Source organism: Tenrec ecaudatus, chromosome X, assembly GCF_050624435.1.
Source record: "Tenrec ecaudatus isolate mTenEca1 chromosome X, mTenEca1.hap1, whole genome shotgun sequence".
Lineage (NCBI taxonomy): Eukaryota > Metazoa > Chordata > Mammalia > Afrosoricida > Tenrecidae > Tenrec > Tenrec ecaudatus.
Window position 1 is genome coordinate 75,140,924 of NC_134548.1, and position 19,539 is coordinate 75,160,462.

Below are 19,539 nucleotides of genomic sequence, written 5' to 3' on the forward strand. Positions count from 1 at the left end.
ACACATGCACACCCTCACAACTTATTGTAGACTAGGAATGTATTTGAATATATGACTCCTAAATGAGATGGCTTCTAAGGATCCTTCCTCTCTTGTTGTACTGTGAGCCTAAATATAGTGCCACAAATCTGGTTCTAGTTTGGGTGTGTTGCTGGAAATTCCCATCGCTTCCTGCATCATCTCTTAAGGACTTGATGCTCATTACTAAAGTGTGGAATCATCAAAGGTGAAGATGAGAGCAGGAAGAATAAACTTCTGACTACTACTCGTCTCAGATTTTGGTCAATAAGTATGTGATTTGGAGCTTCAAGCTCCTTGGGGTTGTGTAGGGGTAACATGATATAATATACTTAGGCTCAGGCTATCGGATGATCTTTCTTGATAACTGCGCTGCATTGATTTATTTATTTGCAAAACAAGGATAAATATAACCTTAACCACCTAATATCATTGTGGGATTAAATGACGTAACATGCTTGTGAAGTGAGATATGTGCATGGTTCTAAAAAATAGTAACTACCCGTATTTGTCTTGTTTAACTCGATCACAGTGATGATACATCTAAGTCCTCTTCTAGGGTGAAAAGAGGTCCACATGACTGGAAACAAATGAACTCAAGACCCTGAAAGGGAAAGTGATGGGAAAGAAGAGGTCTTCCTATATAAACTGCACCAGAAATGCTGAATCTGTAGGCGTTGTCAGTGTTTGAAGCTTTCTCCCAGAATCAGTGTCAGAAATTGGTTCCCTGGATGACAAGACATTGTACAGCTCAAGGATCTAGTTCTTGGGGAAAACACCTAGCTTGGCCCCAGTCTTATCTTCCAGCCAGTATCCTCGTGGGGTGCTGCGAGTCGGCACCAGATATGTATGTCTTCTTATTCCTGGCTGTGCTCAAGCACTACAGAAATGATTGCTGGACAAGGTCATCTTTCAAGCAGGGTTGGTTTCCTCGATTCAGTACTATGAATTCTCACGAATGCTTCTCTGTGCTCTTCTTGCGCATCCCCCATCGTCACCATTTCCCCTTTATCTATCCTATTTGTTGATATAAACATGTAGTCTATTCTTGCTTTGATTTCCTGGATTGTACTCTGATTGGTGTTTGCATTATAGTTCATATTTTTATAATTAGATTTGAAAGCCATGTCCAGTTAAGTATCAATTATTCCAGGAACCATAAACAGATATGCAGCAGGTTTCGTTACATTTATCTATGTAAACTGACCCATCATTAGTTTAGGCTGTGTTGACTAGAGAAACACATGCATTGACACTCATATGTGTAAGAAAGAACTTTATATCAAGAAGTAATTTGCTTATCAAGAAAACATCCCATCCCAGTCCAACTCAAGTCCATAAGTCCCTCTTCAGACTCACACAGCAAAATGCAATGATGCAGAATGCAGGAAGATCACAGGCTAGAGGGTGCAAATGTGTGTGGAATCAAGGTCAGTGGAGAAATGGCAGGGATCCGGCAGCTATAAGAGTCAGCAAGCAGGAAAAGGTAAAAAGCTAAGAGAGGGGGGGTTCCCAGGGGTCATCTTCATGGAAAGACCACACCCCCAAGGAGGACCCATCAGGCTGTGACCTGACTGACAAGTCGGATACCACCCCTACATATTCATATATCTTCAAGTTGACATAAAATTACCTATCACAATCAGTTTCTCTCTTTATCCATTATTTATTATCATTATATTAATGTATTGTGGTTTACGTTGGTGCAGCTGCTTATGTCTATTCGGAACTATAACCCTTTCCATTATTTATATTTTTGTCAATATATATGCTACAGAAAATAGCACAGAGTAAATACCTGAATGCCAAAAAGTCTCTAAATTGTAAGTGAGTGAGTGAATGAACGAGGGTGCATGTATTAAACTTTAACTTTTGGATTATTGTTGTTTTAAATAATATCATTTTTTTATTATTTTTATCATCCTTCTAACATTTCTAGACTCTTTTACAGACAGATTACAGTTACAGGCATATTCTGTTATTTCTTTAATATTATTAAGGACTTTGACTTTCATCTTTTCTGTTTACTAAAGTAGAAAGTCAACATGTGTGTTACAATGCATGTTCAATTATGAGTATAATGTGAAAGAATATTGGAGGTTACTGATGGTGTGTTAGTGGGAAGTATAGCACCAGAATAATCCTCTTCATTAAACCCAGATTGGTATGATTTTTTTTTTGTAGTCTAAGGATGAGAAGAGTCTTTCAAAGCCATTTGTTTAGTTCATTCCCATCTGCTGCTTGAATTCTTAACCATTGTGCACTTAGTTACTGCTTGATCACCTCTAAAGATATGGTGTCTGGCAGCCTTTCCATATCCAGGGTGTTTTCCGTGTGTGTGTGTGTGTAAATCTATATTCACATTAATAGACATCAGATGAAAGAGAACTACAACTTAAGTCGTTGTACCTTCAACTACCTCTTGGGATCCAAAAACAAGTCTAGTGCTTCTTCCACATGTATGCCTTTCTAGTCTCTTTCTCTAGAAAATTGCTAGACATGCACACAAGTATATCATTTCCTTGATTTAAAATATCCAGCAGTCACCTACTGCCAATAAGATAAAGCCCAAACTTCTAAATGTGATATACATATGACTTTATAATGAGACAACTCATTCATAGTTATATGATAGCACTCATAGTAGTCATCCTCTGACGCATGCTAGGGGATTTCAAAAAGTTTGTGGGAAATTCCATTCTCTTTTAATTCAATTTTTTCACAGATATTTTGAAGCCCCCTCTTACACACCAGTATACACATCAGTATACATACCCGCCCAACTGATTTCTACCATTCTCCCAAATATTCCTCACTTCCTTTGTTTATATCCTTTGTGTTCCTTCTTTCTGGTAGAATTCTTCATCGCCCTTTAAGGTCTAGGTCATATGCCACTTTTGATATAAAGTGACTCCACCTATTAAAAAAAGCGTTGTTTCTTCTTTTGTTGATCACTCACTTATTGCCTAGCCTGACATTTTAAAGAATTGATTGTTGGACTTTATTATTCCTTCTGTACCAAATTGGAGCAGGGCTTATTCCCTTTCTGTCACCCAGAAGCCAGGGCCTAACCTTGGATGCCTGTTCAATGATTGAATCACAAATGCATTAGTGAATGAATTAATTGAATGTCGTGAATATGAATACTGAAGGCTTCAGTTGGGAAGAGCCTAATCCAAAGATATACAAAGCTTGTCTGGCACAAGAGTCAGAGGCAAAAAGCGGGATTTGAAAGTATAGATCTAGCAGGTATTTGGGAAGATAAATCACTCATACCATTAGACTCATTAGGAAATTAGTCTGTGTGCAGAAAGGAAAGAACAAACCACCTCTTGTTTTCTCAGCTCAGCCAGGTTTTACAGCAGGATTGCTATACTGCTGTGTTTGGGTTTCTGGTCATAAGTGCAAGTTTCTATTTCTTTCCAACAGCCCGGAAGCTGAAGAAACTCGGTAACCTGAAACTACAAGAAGAAGGGGAGGGTTCCAGTGCCACCAGCCCCGCTGAGGAACCAGCTCAAAAGCTTACGGTGTCACACATCGAAGGCTATGAGTGCCAGCCCATATTTCTGAATGTTCTGGAAGCCATTGAGCCAGGTGTGGTGTGTGCTGGACATGACAACAACCAACCCGACTCCTTTGCAGCCCTGCTCTCTAGTCTCAATGAATTGGGCGAGAGACAGCTTGTGCATGTCGTCAAGTGGGCCAAAGCATTACCTGGTAAGGAAGGGGAAAGTGGGTATATGGTATAAGAAAGACCACATTTAAGGAATGTTTCTATATGAGCCCTAGTGGTGCAGTGGGTTACTAGTTGGGGTAACTGCAAGATTGGCAGTTCAAACCCAACAGCTGCTCAGCAAGAAGATAGTGAAGCTTTCTGCCGCGTAAAGATTTACAGCCTCGGAAACCCGAGGACCATTTATACTGTGTGTTGTAGGGCCACTGAGAGGCAGAATCAGCTTGATGGCAGTTGCTATAGGCCAGACAGCATTCTCCGTGCTTTCCTACTCATTAACTTATGTAATCTTCACTGTAACCCTACAAAAGAGGAATAGGTATCATCTCCATATAAAAGAGATGATATATATCCTTTACATGTAAAGGAACTGACACTCAGAAGAGGAAAGACTGAATTATAAAGTATCCTGTCTGTGTCATGTATACACACTACTACCATGGGTCCATGTTCAACCCACTGATGTGCTCAATATTTTTTTCCATAATCATAAATCACATAAACATACCCACATATATATATTAAGATGTTCTTCTACATTTGTACACACAGACTTTGCTCAAAGGTAGTCTTGAGCCTCACTTTTGGTCTTCAGGATCTATACCATGAAAAGTTGGACATGAGAACACTTGGGTTTCAATCTTAGGTCTACTGGAAACTCACTAGGTGATCCCTGAGCAGACTCCTTTCAATTATGGGGTTTTCGTTTTTCCTATAGTATAATATGATTTGGACTACATTGGCATTTGCGAAATTTAGCTTTGAGGAATGTTTACCGCTCTTTAAAATTCCCCTAGTAGTGAGTGGGGGGATTATTGTTTTGTACCATTGAGTCCACTCCGCTCACAGTGACCCTCTAAGTGTAACACTGCTCCATGGCATTCCTTAAGCTGTAATGTTTTCTCGCCTGGATCCACTGGTGGTTTCAAAATGGTGATCTTGTAGTTATCAGCCCTACACTTAACCAGTGTGTAACCAGGGCTCTACTGATAGAATTCTTTAAAAATTCCACTGCCCTCTATTTAGTTCTGACTCATAGTGACCCTGTAAGGGCAGGGTAGAAATGTTCCTGTTGCTTTCTAAGGTTTTACCTCTTCAGGGCCACGGAAATCCTCATCTTTCTTCTGCACAATGGCTGGTGGTTTTGAACTGCTTACTTTCGGGTTACCAGCCCACTATGTAACCACTCTACCACCAAGGCTCCTCACTAAAGGAATTACTGAGTGCTTATCTAATTTCTTCATGTATACTTTAAGTGAAGGAAAATTAGCATTCTCCTTAGTCCATCATCAGCTCTTTTAATAGATCTGATAATAAAAATACTAATTGAAGAAAGCTCACAGATGCTCTATCTAGTGATTCACAAACTTTCTGTAACAGCTGAATTCTTTTTTTTATCCCTCAAAAGCATTGTATCCAGATGCCAATAAGTGTTGCTTTTGAATTTATCGCTGGAGTGTGTGCCCAGGCTTTCCCCAATCAGTCTACATTTCAATACTCCAGAGAAATATCAGGCCCCTTTGTAGAATCTTAAGAATCAATGGAACACAAATTCTGGCCAACAGGGTCCAATAATATATCAAAGAAATATATGATGGAGAAATAACATATTCCCAGACAAGGATAAATGAAAGAATTCACAAAAACAAGACCACCGCTACAAAAAAAAATATTCGATGAAGTACTATGGTCCAAAAGGCAACAACACACAAACCTGACACCAACATACAAGACAATGCCTCACAAATACCAACAACACAAAGCAACATCCAAAACAACAAAATCATACAGGAAGAACAACGAAACTAATTATGCCATACATACACACTCACACAACACAAATAAATTCAAAGCAAAATAACAGTAACAAATACGTACACATTAATAATCTTACTGAATGCTGATAGGCTAATTGCACCAGTAAAGAGACAGAGAGTAGCAGAGTGAAGAAGAAAACAAATTCCTTTACTAAGCTGCCTACAAGAAACGAAGATATGAACAGAATAAAAATCACAGGCTATACAAAAGCATACCAAGCAAACAACAGCAAAAAGAAATCAGGAGTTATAGTAATCTTCAAGAAAATGAACTTTAAGTCCAGCAACGTAATAAGAGACAAGAGTTGATACTACATAATGATCGAGAGAACAATAGTCTGAGAATATATAACCATAATAAACATATATGCACCCAACAAAAGTCTCTCAAAATACATCAGTCAAATACTCAAAGAATTGATTAGGGTATAGAAACCTAAACAATAATAACCTAAGATTTCAATATGCCACTCTCAAGGAAAGAAGAACATCAAGAAAGAAACTCAATAAAGACACACACAAAAAACTCAGCAACACAATCGGGAAAATCGATCTCAGACATATAAAGGATGCTCTATCCAACAATTACCAAAATGTACAGAACTCTACAACAACTCAATAAGAAAATAACAACCGACCTAATTAAGCTGTGGGCAAAAGACATGAGCAGACAGTTCACTAAAAATGATGTACAAATGGCTAACAAACACATGAAAATATGCTCCTGGCCACTAGTCAACTGGGAGATGCAAATTAAAACCACAACGGGATATCACCTTACACCCTCGCTGTTAGTTCAATCTTTAAAAAAGCAGAAAACAACAAATGCTGGAGACGTTGTGGAGAGAATGGAACTTGTATACACTGTTGGCAGACTTGAAAATACATAAATCCACTATGGAAAGCAATCTGGCAATACTGGAAGCAAAGGGGAATTGAAATTTGATATCTTGTTTGTGACAAAACTTCAGTTTATTCTTCCCAAGCACTTTTCAATCACTTGTCCCATTTTATAGGTTACAGAGTTTTTCACATATATATGATCTCACTTAATCCTCTAGGATTCCCTAGAGCGTAAAAATGGTTCAAGTTTTCTGCTGCTAAACGAAGGGCTGGAGATTTTAGTGCTTCAGAAGAAAGATCTGATGATGTACTTCCCCCTAAATCAGCCATTGAGAAACTTGTGAAGTGCAATTCTCTGACATACAGGGTTGCCATTTGTCAATGGCAATTGGTAACTGCAATCTTAAGCACAATTCTATGAAGCAACAACCAACCAAATCCACACTGTCAAGTCAATTACAATTCATAACCAATATGTAGGGCAGAGTAGAGTTGCTCATTGGGAGTTTCTGAAACTAAATCTTAATTGGAGCAGACAGCCTCATTTTTGTCTCACAGAGTAACTGGTGGACTTGGACCACAACCTTACTATTATCAGCCCAATGCTTATCCCACTGTGCCACTAAATCTCAAGAATGTTGTTATGAAGTTCATCTTGTCAGCTCTAACTCAAAGCAACCCTGTGTACAATGGAAGAAAATATTGTCCAATCCCGTGGCATTATTATCAAACATAATTGCTTTCTTTGAGCCCAGGGGTAAAGTCACTATATCAATCCATCTTCTTGAAAGTCCGTTTTCTTTTTCACTGACCTTCTATTTTATCAACACGATGTCTTTCTCCAGGAAATGGTCTCACCTGATAACATGTCCAAAGTAGGTGAGATGAAGTCTTTCCATCTAAAGAGCATTGTGGGTGTTCTTCTTCCAAGACAGATTTGTTTGTTCTCCAGGCAGTCCAGAGTACTCCCAATGTTCTTCGCCAGCGCCATAATTCAAATGCATCAGTTCTTCTGTAGTCTTCCATATTAATTGTCCAGTTTTCACAAGCATATGAGGCAATTGGAAATACCATGGATTTGATCAGGCTCACCTTAGTCCTCAAGGTGACATCTTTGATCTCTAACATGTTAAATAGGTCTTGTTCAGCAAACTAAGCCATCTCTTGATAGCAAAATATAAAGACTAGAGAGCAAAGGCATGAGAGAATCATTAGGTACCATAATAAAATCAAACATAGAGCAGAAGTAACCTGCCATGCTGCTGATGTGTGCACAGCAGTGAAGCTAGAAGAACAAACCGTTCTCATTAAGGTCCTTTAATTAGTATTATAGCTTTTCCTTTTTTTCTACTTTTTATTATTTCTCTGGAATCTCAGGGAGAGAAACAATCATCACTGTTGCAATATTCATGATACATGTACAGTTCAATCCTCATTCCCTCCTACGCCTCATATTTGCACACTTCACTCGAAGATAAATGTCCATTAGACTTTCCCTGACTCTCAGTACCTCACAGCCAAGAAGTGTAGGGTTCAAACTCCCAGGGCTTCCACCCCACCCCACCCCCCAGGAGATTCTTGTATGTTACCCTTGGCCTCTGCTTCTTGACTTCCACAATGAATGATCGATAAGTTCCAGGCACTCTGTACTACAGAACAACTGCAGATGGAAATACTCTGGGATTTGAGGTGTAGGCAATCTGTCAGCATTTTGCTACAATGAAGAAGGATTCCCATACCCTGGAGCTAAATGTGCAGACAAACATGGTGCTATGGGATATGGTGATGAGGTTACATTAAGGATGGATTCTAGAACCTCTAATGTCTGGGAGGCTTGGCACTTAGAAGATAATAAAAAGGAAACAGGAATATGTGGGCGGGAAGAGACCAACCAAGCAGAACAATGTGTCTGAGTAGCGTTGACTTTATACCTTAGCTTATGGCTCAGAAACAAACAGGGCCCTTGATAGTCCTTGAGCTCCGTGGCCTTCAGTAGAACGATGGAGACAGCACCGGGGAACAGAATTAGAATACCTGGGTTCTAGTCCCACCTCTTCAACACACAGACTATATAAACGTGGGCACATCAGTTAATTCATCTGGGCCTTGGATTCTTTGTTGGTAAAATGTCACATTGCCTACTCTCTGGGGTTATTGCGAGGGCTACAAGGGGGCATAAACAGGAAAAGTGAAAAGCAGTATGTATATTTAAGAAATCATTTATAATGGGTTATAGCAAGAGACTCTTTTGGATAAATCTAAATCTTTGGTGGAGGGCTATTATGGGATGGGATGAGAGGTGATACATTTATATTTTAAACATCAAACTGTTTGGAAACTTTTTCTGTTCTACCTGTATAGTACTGTGGAAGTAGTAACAAATTATCTAATTTCCATTATACAGAATGAAAAATTCCAGGGTTCTAAGTCCATTCATTTAATAAATACTTCCAGGGTGTTTGCTCAGATTCCTGGGAGTGTGCTCTATTTTATGGAAGCAAAAATTAATAAGAAAACACTATTCTTGCCTTCAAGAAGTTCTAAGATGTATGGGGTAGGTAGTCATATATATAGACCAATTTAAATACTGTAATTAGTATCATAATAGAGTGGGACTTAATGAGGTGCAATGACAACGTAAAAAAAAAGAATCCTAATATCTTATTCTTGGACAAGTTGGAAAAGTCTAGAAAAATGAGTACATGTTAATCAGCTAGAAAGTCTGAGGCAGGAAGATATAGATGCCTTCTAGCCAAAAAGAACTATCTAAGCCAAGATATAAAGCCATGAGAATTCATGATTTGTACAGCAGACTAAGTTTTCTTGGAATTACTCTTGTTGGGTGCTCTTAATTCAATTATGACTTATGGTGGGTGACCCCATATGACAGAGTAGACTGCCCCACGGGATTTCCTGTACTGCAATCTTCATACTGACTTTTACTCCCATAAAGCGGCTGGTGGGTTCAGACAGCACGTCTTTCAGTTAGCAACCCAGTACTTAACTATTGAGTCACCAGGGGTACAATTCCAATTATGAAAATGCAAGTGACAAGAAATTAATCTAGGGAGGCAATACTTTAAGGACTCTTTGGATATGATAATAATGGTAAGATGACAGGAAACTAGCAAGCAGAAGATATCTGTTGAGTACAAAGGAAGTTAGAAAAAGGCAGGTTAGCAAACGGGTCAGAAAGAAAAAAATACTAAAGGTAGTAGGTGAGGAAGACAGTGTCTGTCAAATTACCCACCCCCATTGTGTTAGTCTGGGTTGACTAGAGAAACAAATTCGTAGACACTTATATGTGTGTAAGAAAGAGCTTTATATCAAGAGCATTTGAATATTGTGAAAACATCCCAGCCAAGTCCAGATCAAGTCCATAAGTCCGGTATTAGCCCCTTTGCGGGATACCAATCTATAAATTCCTCTTCAGATTCGTGGAATACATGCAGTGACCCCTAATGCAGGAAGCTTACGGGCCAGTGGGTAGAAGGTCTTGTGGATCCAGTGGCGGTGGAAGCATGTGTGCACTGGGAGGGGTCTCCACGTGGCTCCTCCAGCTCCCAGGGCTCTGGCTGCGTGAGAGTAGATCCATTAGGCTCGTCGTCTGTAATGTCTCACAGGGACTGAGCGTGTGTCCCCACCTCCAACAAGCTATGTATCTCCTTAGCGCCTTCAAATGAGGTCATCACGCTGTGATCTGATTGACAGGCTGAACTCCACTCCTTCACTCTTAAGTGTCAGACCAACAACAGATTATGCAACTACCACACCCATGTACTGATAGGTACCTATATCCCTCTCCAGAGGTGTTAGAAGAGTTGAATAAGATTATAGGTAGAAGGGAACTTTGTAAAGTCAAATTTCTGTTCTTATGGCAGAAACGATCATCACACTACATCCTAAGAGGTATAGGAATCAAGAGCTTAGGATATGGAGTTTCATTACTTGGTTTTAAATGTGGCTTGCCAGTCACTGGCTGTGAGATCTTGGACAAGTGCCTTAACCAATCTGTGACTCGGTTTTACAAATTTACAGAATGGTGATAATAATTCTTACTTTAGTGGGTTTTTGTGAAGATTAAATGAGTTAATGTAAAGCTTAGAAAAGAATTCCCTTGTTGTGCGGAGCCAAATAGTTGTTCCTTTCAACTGATAATGCCCTTTTCGCCTCCGTCATCATCCCATGTGAGCTTTACAATAGCAGCTCAGTGAAGCAGAAAGGGCAAGGAACTTATCCTCTGCCATGTAGTCTACTTTTGTCGCCTTCCCTTCAGAGGCCGGCATCGATTATCTCTTGGCTCCTTGTAGCCCGTCTATGAGTGCCCAGCAGAGCTTTAGACTTAGTTCAGCCCATTAATGTCTCATCTGACCACTGTCCCTGCCCTACCTCTCCAGGATTCCGCAACTTGCATGTGGATGACCAGATGGCAGTCATTCAGTATTCCTGGATGGGGCTCATGGTGTTTGCCATGGGGTGGAGGTCCTTCACCAACGTCAACTCCAGGATGCTCTACTTCGCTCCTGACCTGGTTTTCAATGAGTAAGTACCCTTAGGCCCTAACTCACATAAGCACAACAGTCTGTCCAAATGAAGTAATGACATGCAAATGGAGTAATGGAAGCCCCAGTGAGACAGTCCAATCTGTGGTGGCTTTGCCCAAGTTGTTAGCCGATGACAAGGGCGGGGATGTTGTATTGGTGGTAGTGGTGGTGCTGTTAAAGTCATTCCCTTCACAAACCTGGTATTTTGGCCATGCTTCTGACTTATTTGGGGGGCTTGCCTTAACACCTTCACTCAAAGCAACATAGGAAAGAAGCACACATACTCTGGTTGTGAGGGCTGAATGTCCTTTCATTCCATTGCTACTGCTAGGAGTGTTACTACTAGTCATTATTTTGGAGCAGCCAATTTGTGCCAGACGCTGCTAGATACTTGTATATCATCTCAGAAAGTTCTCATGACAGCCGGATGGGATGGGAGCTGTAATCTCCTGCTTTGTTGTTTAAATTGTGGTGAAAATATACTTAACAAAGCATACTTCATCTCAACAATATCTGCAGTACATGGACAATTTTGGTGACATTGATGTAATTTCTCCCTCCTCACTTTTTTTAATGAGGAAAATAGCACTCAGCAAGAAGTAACAGCCTGCCTAAGATCACACAGCTAGTGAGTGTTGCAGCAGAGATTCAAATTCAGAACTATATGACTCCAACTCTAGGATCCTGCCTCTGAGGAATTATGAGAGTGGAACTTCTGGTTTGTTTTAATGACACAAGGGCTTTCATTTCCATGTTATTTTTCAAAATTTTAACTAGAAGTTCTTTACCAGCCTACTGGCTCATGCCGTTAGATAAATATGCCCTCCGCTCTTACACAGGGAGGAGGAGCTTGGGTAGTATTATTTTGCTACCACTGAAGGCTACTGCTAGCCACCATCTGTGGAACAACTATCTTGTGTCAGAGCAATGCCAGATCCTGTGTAAATATCATTTCAGTGAGTTTTCAGGAAAATAAAAGTGAATCCCCCGTTTTATAGATAATCTCCTTTTATGGGTGGGAAACGTCAGACTCAGCAAAATAAACTAACTCCAGGTCACACAATAGTGCATGTTGCAAACAAAAGTGCACATGTATGTTTGTGTAGCCCCTCGACCTATTGTCTCATGGTGGTAAGCTGCGGGAAAGAGAAGCTCCGGCCCCCTCTCACTGTGAGAAAATGATCTAGTTATTTTCCTTCTTTTTTAAATTTTATTGGGGGCTCATACACCTCTTATCACAATCCACACATACAGCAATTGTATAAAGCACATCCATACATTCCCTGCCCCAATCATTCTCAAGGCATTTGCTCTCCACTTAAGCCCCTTGCATCAGGTCCTCTTTTTTTTCCCCTTCCTTCCCACTCCCCCCTCCCTCATGTGCCCTTGGTAATTTATACATCGTTATTTTGTCATATCTTTCCCTATCTGGAGTCTCCCTTCCCTCCCTTCTCTGCCGTCCCTCTCCCAGGGAGGAGGTCACATGTGGATCCTTGTAATCAGTTCCCCCTTTCCAACCCACTCACCCTCCACTCTCCCAGCCTCGCCCCTCACACCCCTGGTCCTGAAGGGATCGTCCTCCCTGGATTCCCTATATTTTCATTCTCTTCAAAATCTCTTAAAATTGGTTTAATTAATATCTGCCCTGCTTGCTGAAATCAAGGAAGACTTGAGGCACTTGCTGATGAAGACCATGGATTACAACTCAGTATAAGAAAACACAAACCCTCACAGCTGACCAATAGATAACATCATGATCAAAGGGGAAATGAACTTACCAAGCATTATGTCTCCCTTGCATCTACGATCAATGCCCTTAGAGACAGCAATCCAGAGATCAGCAACATCATGCGTTACGTCAGTCTGCTGCAGAAGACCTCTTCAAAGTGTTGAAAAGCAAGGATGTCACTTTGTGGACTAAGGCACTCCTGATCCAAGCCATGCTATTTTCAATGGCCTCATATGCATGTGAAAGTGGGACATTGAATAAGAAACACTGAAGAAGAATCGATGCATTTGAACTCTGGTGTTGGTGAAGAATAGTGAAAGCACCTTGGACTGCCAAAAGAACAACCAGATCTGTTTTTGGAAAGTGCTCCTTAGAGGCAAAGATGGCAAGATCTGTCTTCTGTATTTTGATCATATTATCGGGTGTGGAAGTTATGTAATCTGTCAACTTGGGAAGGGGTAGAGTCAAGACTGTCAATCAGGCAGAGTCATGGAGGCCTCTGTGTGGGCATGGCCTTCTCCTGAGAATTCTGGGAATTCCTGTCTTTCTCCCTGGAGTCGGGACACACTCTCTACTTCATCTTCCTGCTGACAAGACACATGGAGCTACTGTAGCGTTCTGGAGCTGGAGGAGCCACATGGAGACCTCTGCCAGCGCTGTGATGCTTACACTGTCGCTGAATCCACAAGACTCGCCACCCATCAGCCTTTGATCTTCCTGCATAGGTCTTATGGGCTTGATCTGGACTGGGCTGGAATGTTTTCTTAATATACAATTACTCTTTGATATAAAATTCTCTCTTACACACATATGAGTGTCTCTGCATTTGTTTCTCTAGTCCACCCAGACTAACACGTCAGGAGAGACCTGTCCCTAGAGAAGGAGGTCACGCTTGGTAAAGTGGAGAGGTAAAGAAAGAAAAGGATCGACACAATGGCTCTAACAATGGGTTCAAACATAAAAAACAATTATGACTGAGGTAGTTCGTTTACTGTGCCAACCTGGCCAATAAACACATGTGGGGTTAATTGAAGGGTGGAGGGGTAAATGGCTCAGTGAGCCTCACCTTTCTAGTTCTCGGTCTCTTGCTTTGTGGGGGTCGGACCAGGCTGCAGCTGCCTTAAGTAGTTCCCTGCTTCAACTGGCAAGGCTCACTTCCTGCAAGACACTCCTGAGAAGAAGCCACGTGGACCTGCCCCAAAGTAGCCCTGAGTGCTGGAGCAGCCATGTGGAGACCCCTGCCCGTGCTGAGATAATTACACATTCACTGATTCAGCTTTCCTCCTGCAGTCAGCGTCATAGTGCATGTTTTGTGAGATGGAGGAGGACTTTGTGGATTGGTGTCAGACATATGGGTTAATGTTGGACTTGTGGGTCTGGGCAGAACTGGGTTTGGATGTTTTCTTGAGGTGCACTTAGCCTTTATATAAAACTCTCCCTTATACGTGTGTTTTCTGTGGATTTGTTTCTCTAAATTACCCAGACTAACACAATGACGATGAAGCAGGACCAAGTGATGTGCATAGGGTTTCTTTGAGTTGAAATCAACTCAACAACACCTAACAACAACTCTGCTTCCAGCTCTACTTATCTTTTATAAATTACTCAGGAGTTTTTATTTGGGGATTTTATTTTTCTGGGCATAAATCTCAGCTCTACTATTTCTGAACATTTATATCTTGGAGAAAAGCCTTTAACTTTCTTGGTCCTCCTTTTACTCATCTGTTAGTAATAACACCAAAATCCAAACCCATAGGGTTTCCAAGACTGCAATCTTAATATGGAAGCAGACTGTCACATCTTTTCTTCTGTCAAGTGGCAATTAGGTTTGAACTGCTTACCTATTGTTTAGCAGCTGAGCTGTAAACCACAGTGTCACTGGGACTCCTATTAATAATACATCATCAAAACAAAAACAACTCACTGCCATAGGGTTGATTCCAACACATAGTGACTCTACAAGACAGGGTAGAACTGTTCCTTAGATTTTCCAAGTCTATACATTTTTATAGAAGAAGACCATCATCTTTCTCCTGTGGGTTTGAACCACTGATCTTGTAATTAATTAGGAGCCCAATGTGTATCCTACAGTGCCATCGATCCTCCTTGTTAATAATAGTAACCTTTCTGAAATTATGTGTTATGATGGCTTAATGGGAACTAATGGATGCCTGACTCATCATATAAAGTACAAAAGAAGTCCTTTTCTAATACTCCACATGTCTAATACCAATACTCTCTAAGACTGCTGTTTAAGACCTAGATATGATGCTTTGAATGAAACTGGCCAGAAATATTTTTCCAAAGCCCTTTATTTAGTCTCACAATAGAGAATCCCTTTGGTCAGTGAAGGAATTGGCCTTCCTTTTTTGCCATTCCTCCAACCCAAAAGAGGCTGAAAATAAAATCTACAGGTGGTTCCTTCCAGTACTGCAGTGCCATGCAAGAGAGAGCGAGCGTCCCCAGCTTCCCTTTCCCACCCAGCCAGTCTTGGCAGCTAGAAGCTAAGAATAACCCCTGGGCTTTTGGCCTAACCTGCTCTGTGCTTTCCAGGCTTCCAAAGAGTTACCTGTGATGCCATCCTCTGGAGAAGTCCTTGAAAATCTTCCTTCCTGCTTATTTTGTTCTCCCGCCCACTAGCAATACCCACATCAGCCTGCCTAGAACCCTGAGGCTTTAGAGGATTTGAAAGTTGATAATTGATTATTTCCTACCTCCTAATTTCTATCTCTGCCTCCAAATTAGTATGGGACACCCCACTTTCACCTTCTGGCCTAGTTCCAGCCACCTCTTTCAGAGGTATCTCTGGACTCCCCACAAGGTCAGAGGGATAGACCCACTAAACCTTCAGGGATCCTGAAACAACAATTCTTTCCTTTTATAGGAACCTACTGTGTTAGAATTCTTGGGGTCCTTAGAAACCTCTAGGCCAGTGTTTTCCATCAGAGATGTGACTGATATATTGGGAGAAACATTTTATTGTGAACAATGATCTTGCATACTGGAACATATTTAACGTTTTTATCATCCCTGGCATCCCTAAATGGAAAATAAGACCCCAGTTGTGAAAAACCCAAACTTCTCATACAACTGCCCACCATGGAGGCAGTACCACTCCAGTTGAGAACCACTAACCCAGTGGTTCTCAACCTGTGGATCAAGAGCCCTCTGGGGGTCAAACTACCCTTTCACAAGGGTGGCTCAATTCATACCAGTAGAAAAATTACAGTGATGAAGTAGCAACAAAAATAATGTTATGGTTGGTGGGGGTGGGGTCACCGCCACATGAGGAACTGGATTAAAGGGTCGCGGCGTTAGGAAGGTTGAGAACCATTAGTGCCAACCTCCTCAAGGTACTGATCAGAAGACTGAGGTGTCAAAAGAAAGACAGGGGCTTTTCCAAGCTAGGCTAACACATTTCCTGAAATTCCTGACACCAAACATGGTCATCATCCCTGCTTCTACTTTTCTTCCTTCTTTGTGGAGAACACATTTTATTATGAGCCTAAATGTCCTTGTCTGTAGACTGGTGAACAGGATCATAATGTCATTTATTGAGCATTTACTAGATACCAGGCACTATATTCAGTGCTTTCCAATTATCATCTCACTTTAGTCACTCTCCTTTATTCCTGTCTGCCTCTGGTCGCCTTCTGAATCTATTCGAGATCTTTTTTCCTCCCCGCTTTTCTCCTTTCACTTTTTGTTATCACCCCATACATTTCTTGTGAACCTTTGTCCCCTCTCTTCCCTTCCCCTCTGATTTATTTCCTTTGCTTCTTTTTCTCTCTTCTTCTTATGTTCCCTCCCCTCCTCACCTTCTCTCTGCTTGAGACCTGCAGAAATATTACAACAATCCACCACCCAGGGACCCAATTTCAATGAGAAAATAACTTCAGTGTTGTAATCGACGGAGCCTTAGGAGTACAAAGGATACCTGAGCAGGGCTAGGCCCCAGGTTCAGCAGATCTTACTAAAAACTTTTCTAGGGTGAAAGAGATTGGAGCAACATCGTTCTGATGAATTGATTTGTAAAACTATCTAAACACTTTTGCTTTCCAGTTGGGGCTTAGCCTGAATATTGTACACCATTCCCCTCTTTCCAGCCCCTATTCATCCTCTGGATCAGGCTATTACTTTGGGAAACAAATAACAAGCCACAGCCATCAGATCCAATAGAAGAGGTCTTTGTCCTCATCACCATTGGCTGGAGGATTGAATTCCCTTCCATTATCCCGCATGCTGCATCAATTTCTATTTTACACACACACACACACACACACACACACACACATTTGGTTTCTGAAGTTCCCCAAACCAGGAAGGCTTAGTGGCCCAGGTATCAGAAAAGCTATGTCTTCTCTTAAAGACATGAAGCAGAGAAGTCGCTCCCTATTGCGAAGCCTAGCCAAGTTTTAGCCACACATCTATATCATGTTTGATTCCTAATGTGATAATGTACTCTCCAAACACTAAAATAAAGAATCTTGTATTTGGTTACAGCTTCCAAACTGTGACAAGTTATGGGCAGATTATGAGGAAGTGGCCTTCCTATCTCAGTAGGGGTCATTTTGGTTGAACCTTCAGAAACGCTTCCTCACTGATAAGAACTCGTTTTGAAAAGACAGTGTGGAATTTCTTTCCTGGAAGACTTAAGAGAAATTAATACAATTATAATATTTGAAATAGCATTCAGGACAAGAAGCAAGGACATTGACAAGATAAATACCTGTAGTCATGTGAGAATCCTGGTATGTTAATGTGAATAACTGATTTCTGTGGTCTCTTCCCTAGAAAAACAGTGATTCCCTAGAATTCCTCCACAGCTTAGCTGTCTGGAGAGCAGGTTCTAACTCTGGGATATTAGAACTAGTCAGAAACACCATGCGCCTATCCCATCGTATTCATCTGATTGTACTCTGCTGTCCTTGTGTCAGTAAACAGGAGGGTCAAGAAACCCTGTAAATTACATGTACTAACCCATACGCTGACCAGAGAAGATGAGTCTTTATCAGAATGCCAGTATATTGAAAAAAGAGGGAGAAATAGTGACTGGTGGTAGCAGAAGGAGGAGGGCAACCATGTTTCTTGTCATTAAAGCAGCAGAAGATGAAACTGGCTCTTCATCGAGGACCTGAAAAAGAGAGGGTACTTAGTGATGTTCTCTAGAGAGGCTTCCCTCACTTCTCTCCTTCCTCTGTGTCTTCTTCCCAGGTACCGGATGCACAAGTCTCGGATGTATAGCCAGTGTGTCCGAATGAGGCATCTCTCCCAAGAGTTTGGATGGCTCCAGATTACCCCCCAGGAATTCCTGTGCATGAAGGCATTACTGCTGTTCAGCATTAGTAAGTGCTTGAAGGGACAGTTATTACTAATGGAGGCATGGGGGTTCAATAGTGAGCTGGTTTTTACCATTAAAAGGTAATCAAGTGAAAATTCAACCCCTGGGAATTTTCATATTTCTTTCCTTCCCCTGCCCCAGCATTCTTTTTATCTGACAAAGACCAATTTAATGACTAAAGAGCATTTTATTTGCTAGTATTCAGCCTTCATCAGATCTTCCTCTATCCCTAGCCTTTCTTGGTTATAAAGGTCGTTTTGACTGATTGTAACAAATCTCTGCGTTGTCTATAGTTTTTGCCATAGAAACAGATGTTGTGCTGCTTTATACCCCATTTTTGAGACAATAGAACAGGGATGATCCCTCCTTGACAGGATCTTCTTATTGCGGGGAGGTATGCGTAAGCAACTCAAGCCCAAATAAATTAAACCCATCGCTGCCCAGTCCATTCAGACTTATCTCAACCCTATAGGGCACAGTAGAACTGCCCCTTAGGGTTTTCAAGGCAATAAATTTTTGCTGAAGCAGACTGCCCCATCTTACTACTACAGAATGGAGGGTGAATGCCAACTACTGACCTTTTAATTCATAGATGAGCACTTAACAGTGCCACCGGGCCTCCTCGCAAGCAACTCATACAGAGTTTATTTGGAGCCAAGGAACTGTTTTGATGTCTCTTCTAAGCAGAGGGACGTGTTAGCCTCTATTAACCCGACATTTGATATTCAAAGCCATGTGTTTCTAAATCCGAACTGATCTATAGACAACATATAATCTTAAGTCCTTAAAAATATGGAGATGAGAAAATTAGGAAAATGGAAGAGCCTGGAAGCTTTATTTGCCAACTTTCCTTGTGATTGTGTCCTGCTGGATTCCCCACACCTCAGTGGCAGCTTGAAGGCCCCAAGCACACAGACTTCCACTGACAGAAAACCAAATAGATGATACTCTCCTGTGAATTGACAGTCGATTTTGTGGGTCAGAAAACTTGGTGCTTTGTCTAATGTTCCTTTCTTGGGCATGCTTCCCCTCCCTATTATGTCTTCATTCCACATCAGTTCCTGTGGATGGGCTGAAAAATCAAAAATTCTTTGATGAACTTCGAATGAACTACATCAAGGAACTCGATCGTATCATTGCATGCAAGAGAAAAAATCCCACATCCTGCTCAAGGCGCTTCTACCAGCTCACCAAACTCCTGGATTCTGTGCAGCCTGTAAGCAAAAGGTGGAGGGTGCTTTTTAAGAGAGAAGAGCCTGATAGAGCCAATTGATAACCTTCCCCTCTGGGCTCTGACACCATCTGTTGGGAGGTGCTTCCATAACTCACTGCATTTGAATGTGGTCCAGAAAGAAAATGAAATGGAGAAGAAAGGAACATAGGTCACAATGTTCCAGCTGGGTGTTGTGAAAGAGGTGGAGGAGTTGAGAACAGAGCAGTTGAGATTTGGGAAAGGGGCTTAGAACAGATGAATCCTCTACACAGACAAAACAGACCTTGGGTGTTTCCCCCTC

The 19,539-nt window shown here is 41.3% G+C and overlaps 1 protein-coding gene across 1 annotated transcript in view; it reads left to right on the forward strand.

Moving 5' to 3' along the window:
• Nucleotides 1–19,539, forward strand: part of AR (androgen receptor) — a 286,547-nt gene that overhangs the window by 253,642 nt on the left and 13,366 nt on the right. Inside the window, exons 4-7 of the mRNA XM_075539512.1 lie at nt 3,448–3,735; nt 10,809–10,953; nt 17,899–18,029; nt 19,084–19,241. Of these exons, the coding sequence (XP_075395627.1) occupies nt 3,448–3,735; nt 10,809–10,953; nt 17,899–18,029; nt 19,084–19,241 (722 nt within the window). The remainder of the gene's footprint in view (nt 1–3,447; nt 3,736–10,808; nt 10,954–17,898; nt 18,030–19,083; nt 19,242–19,539) is intronic.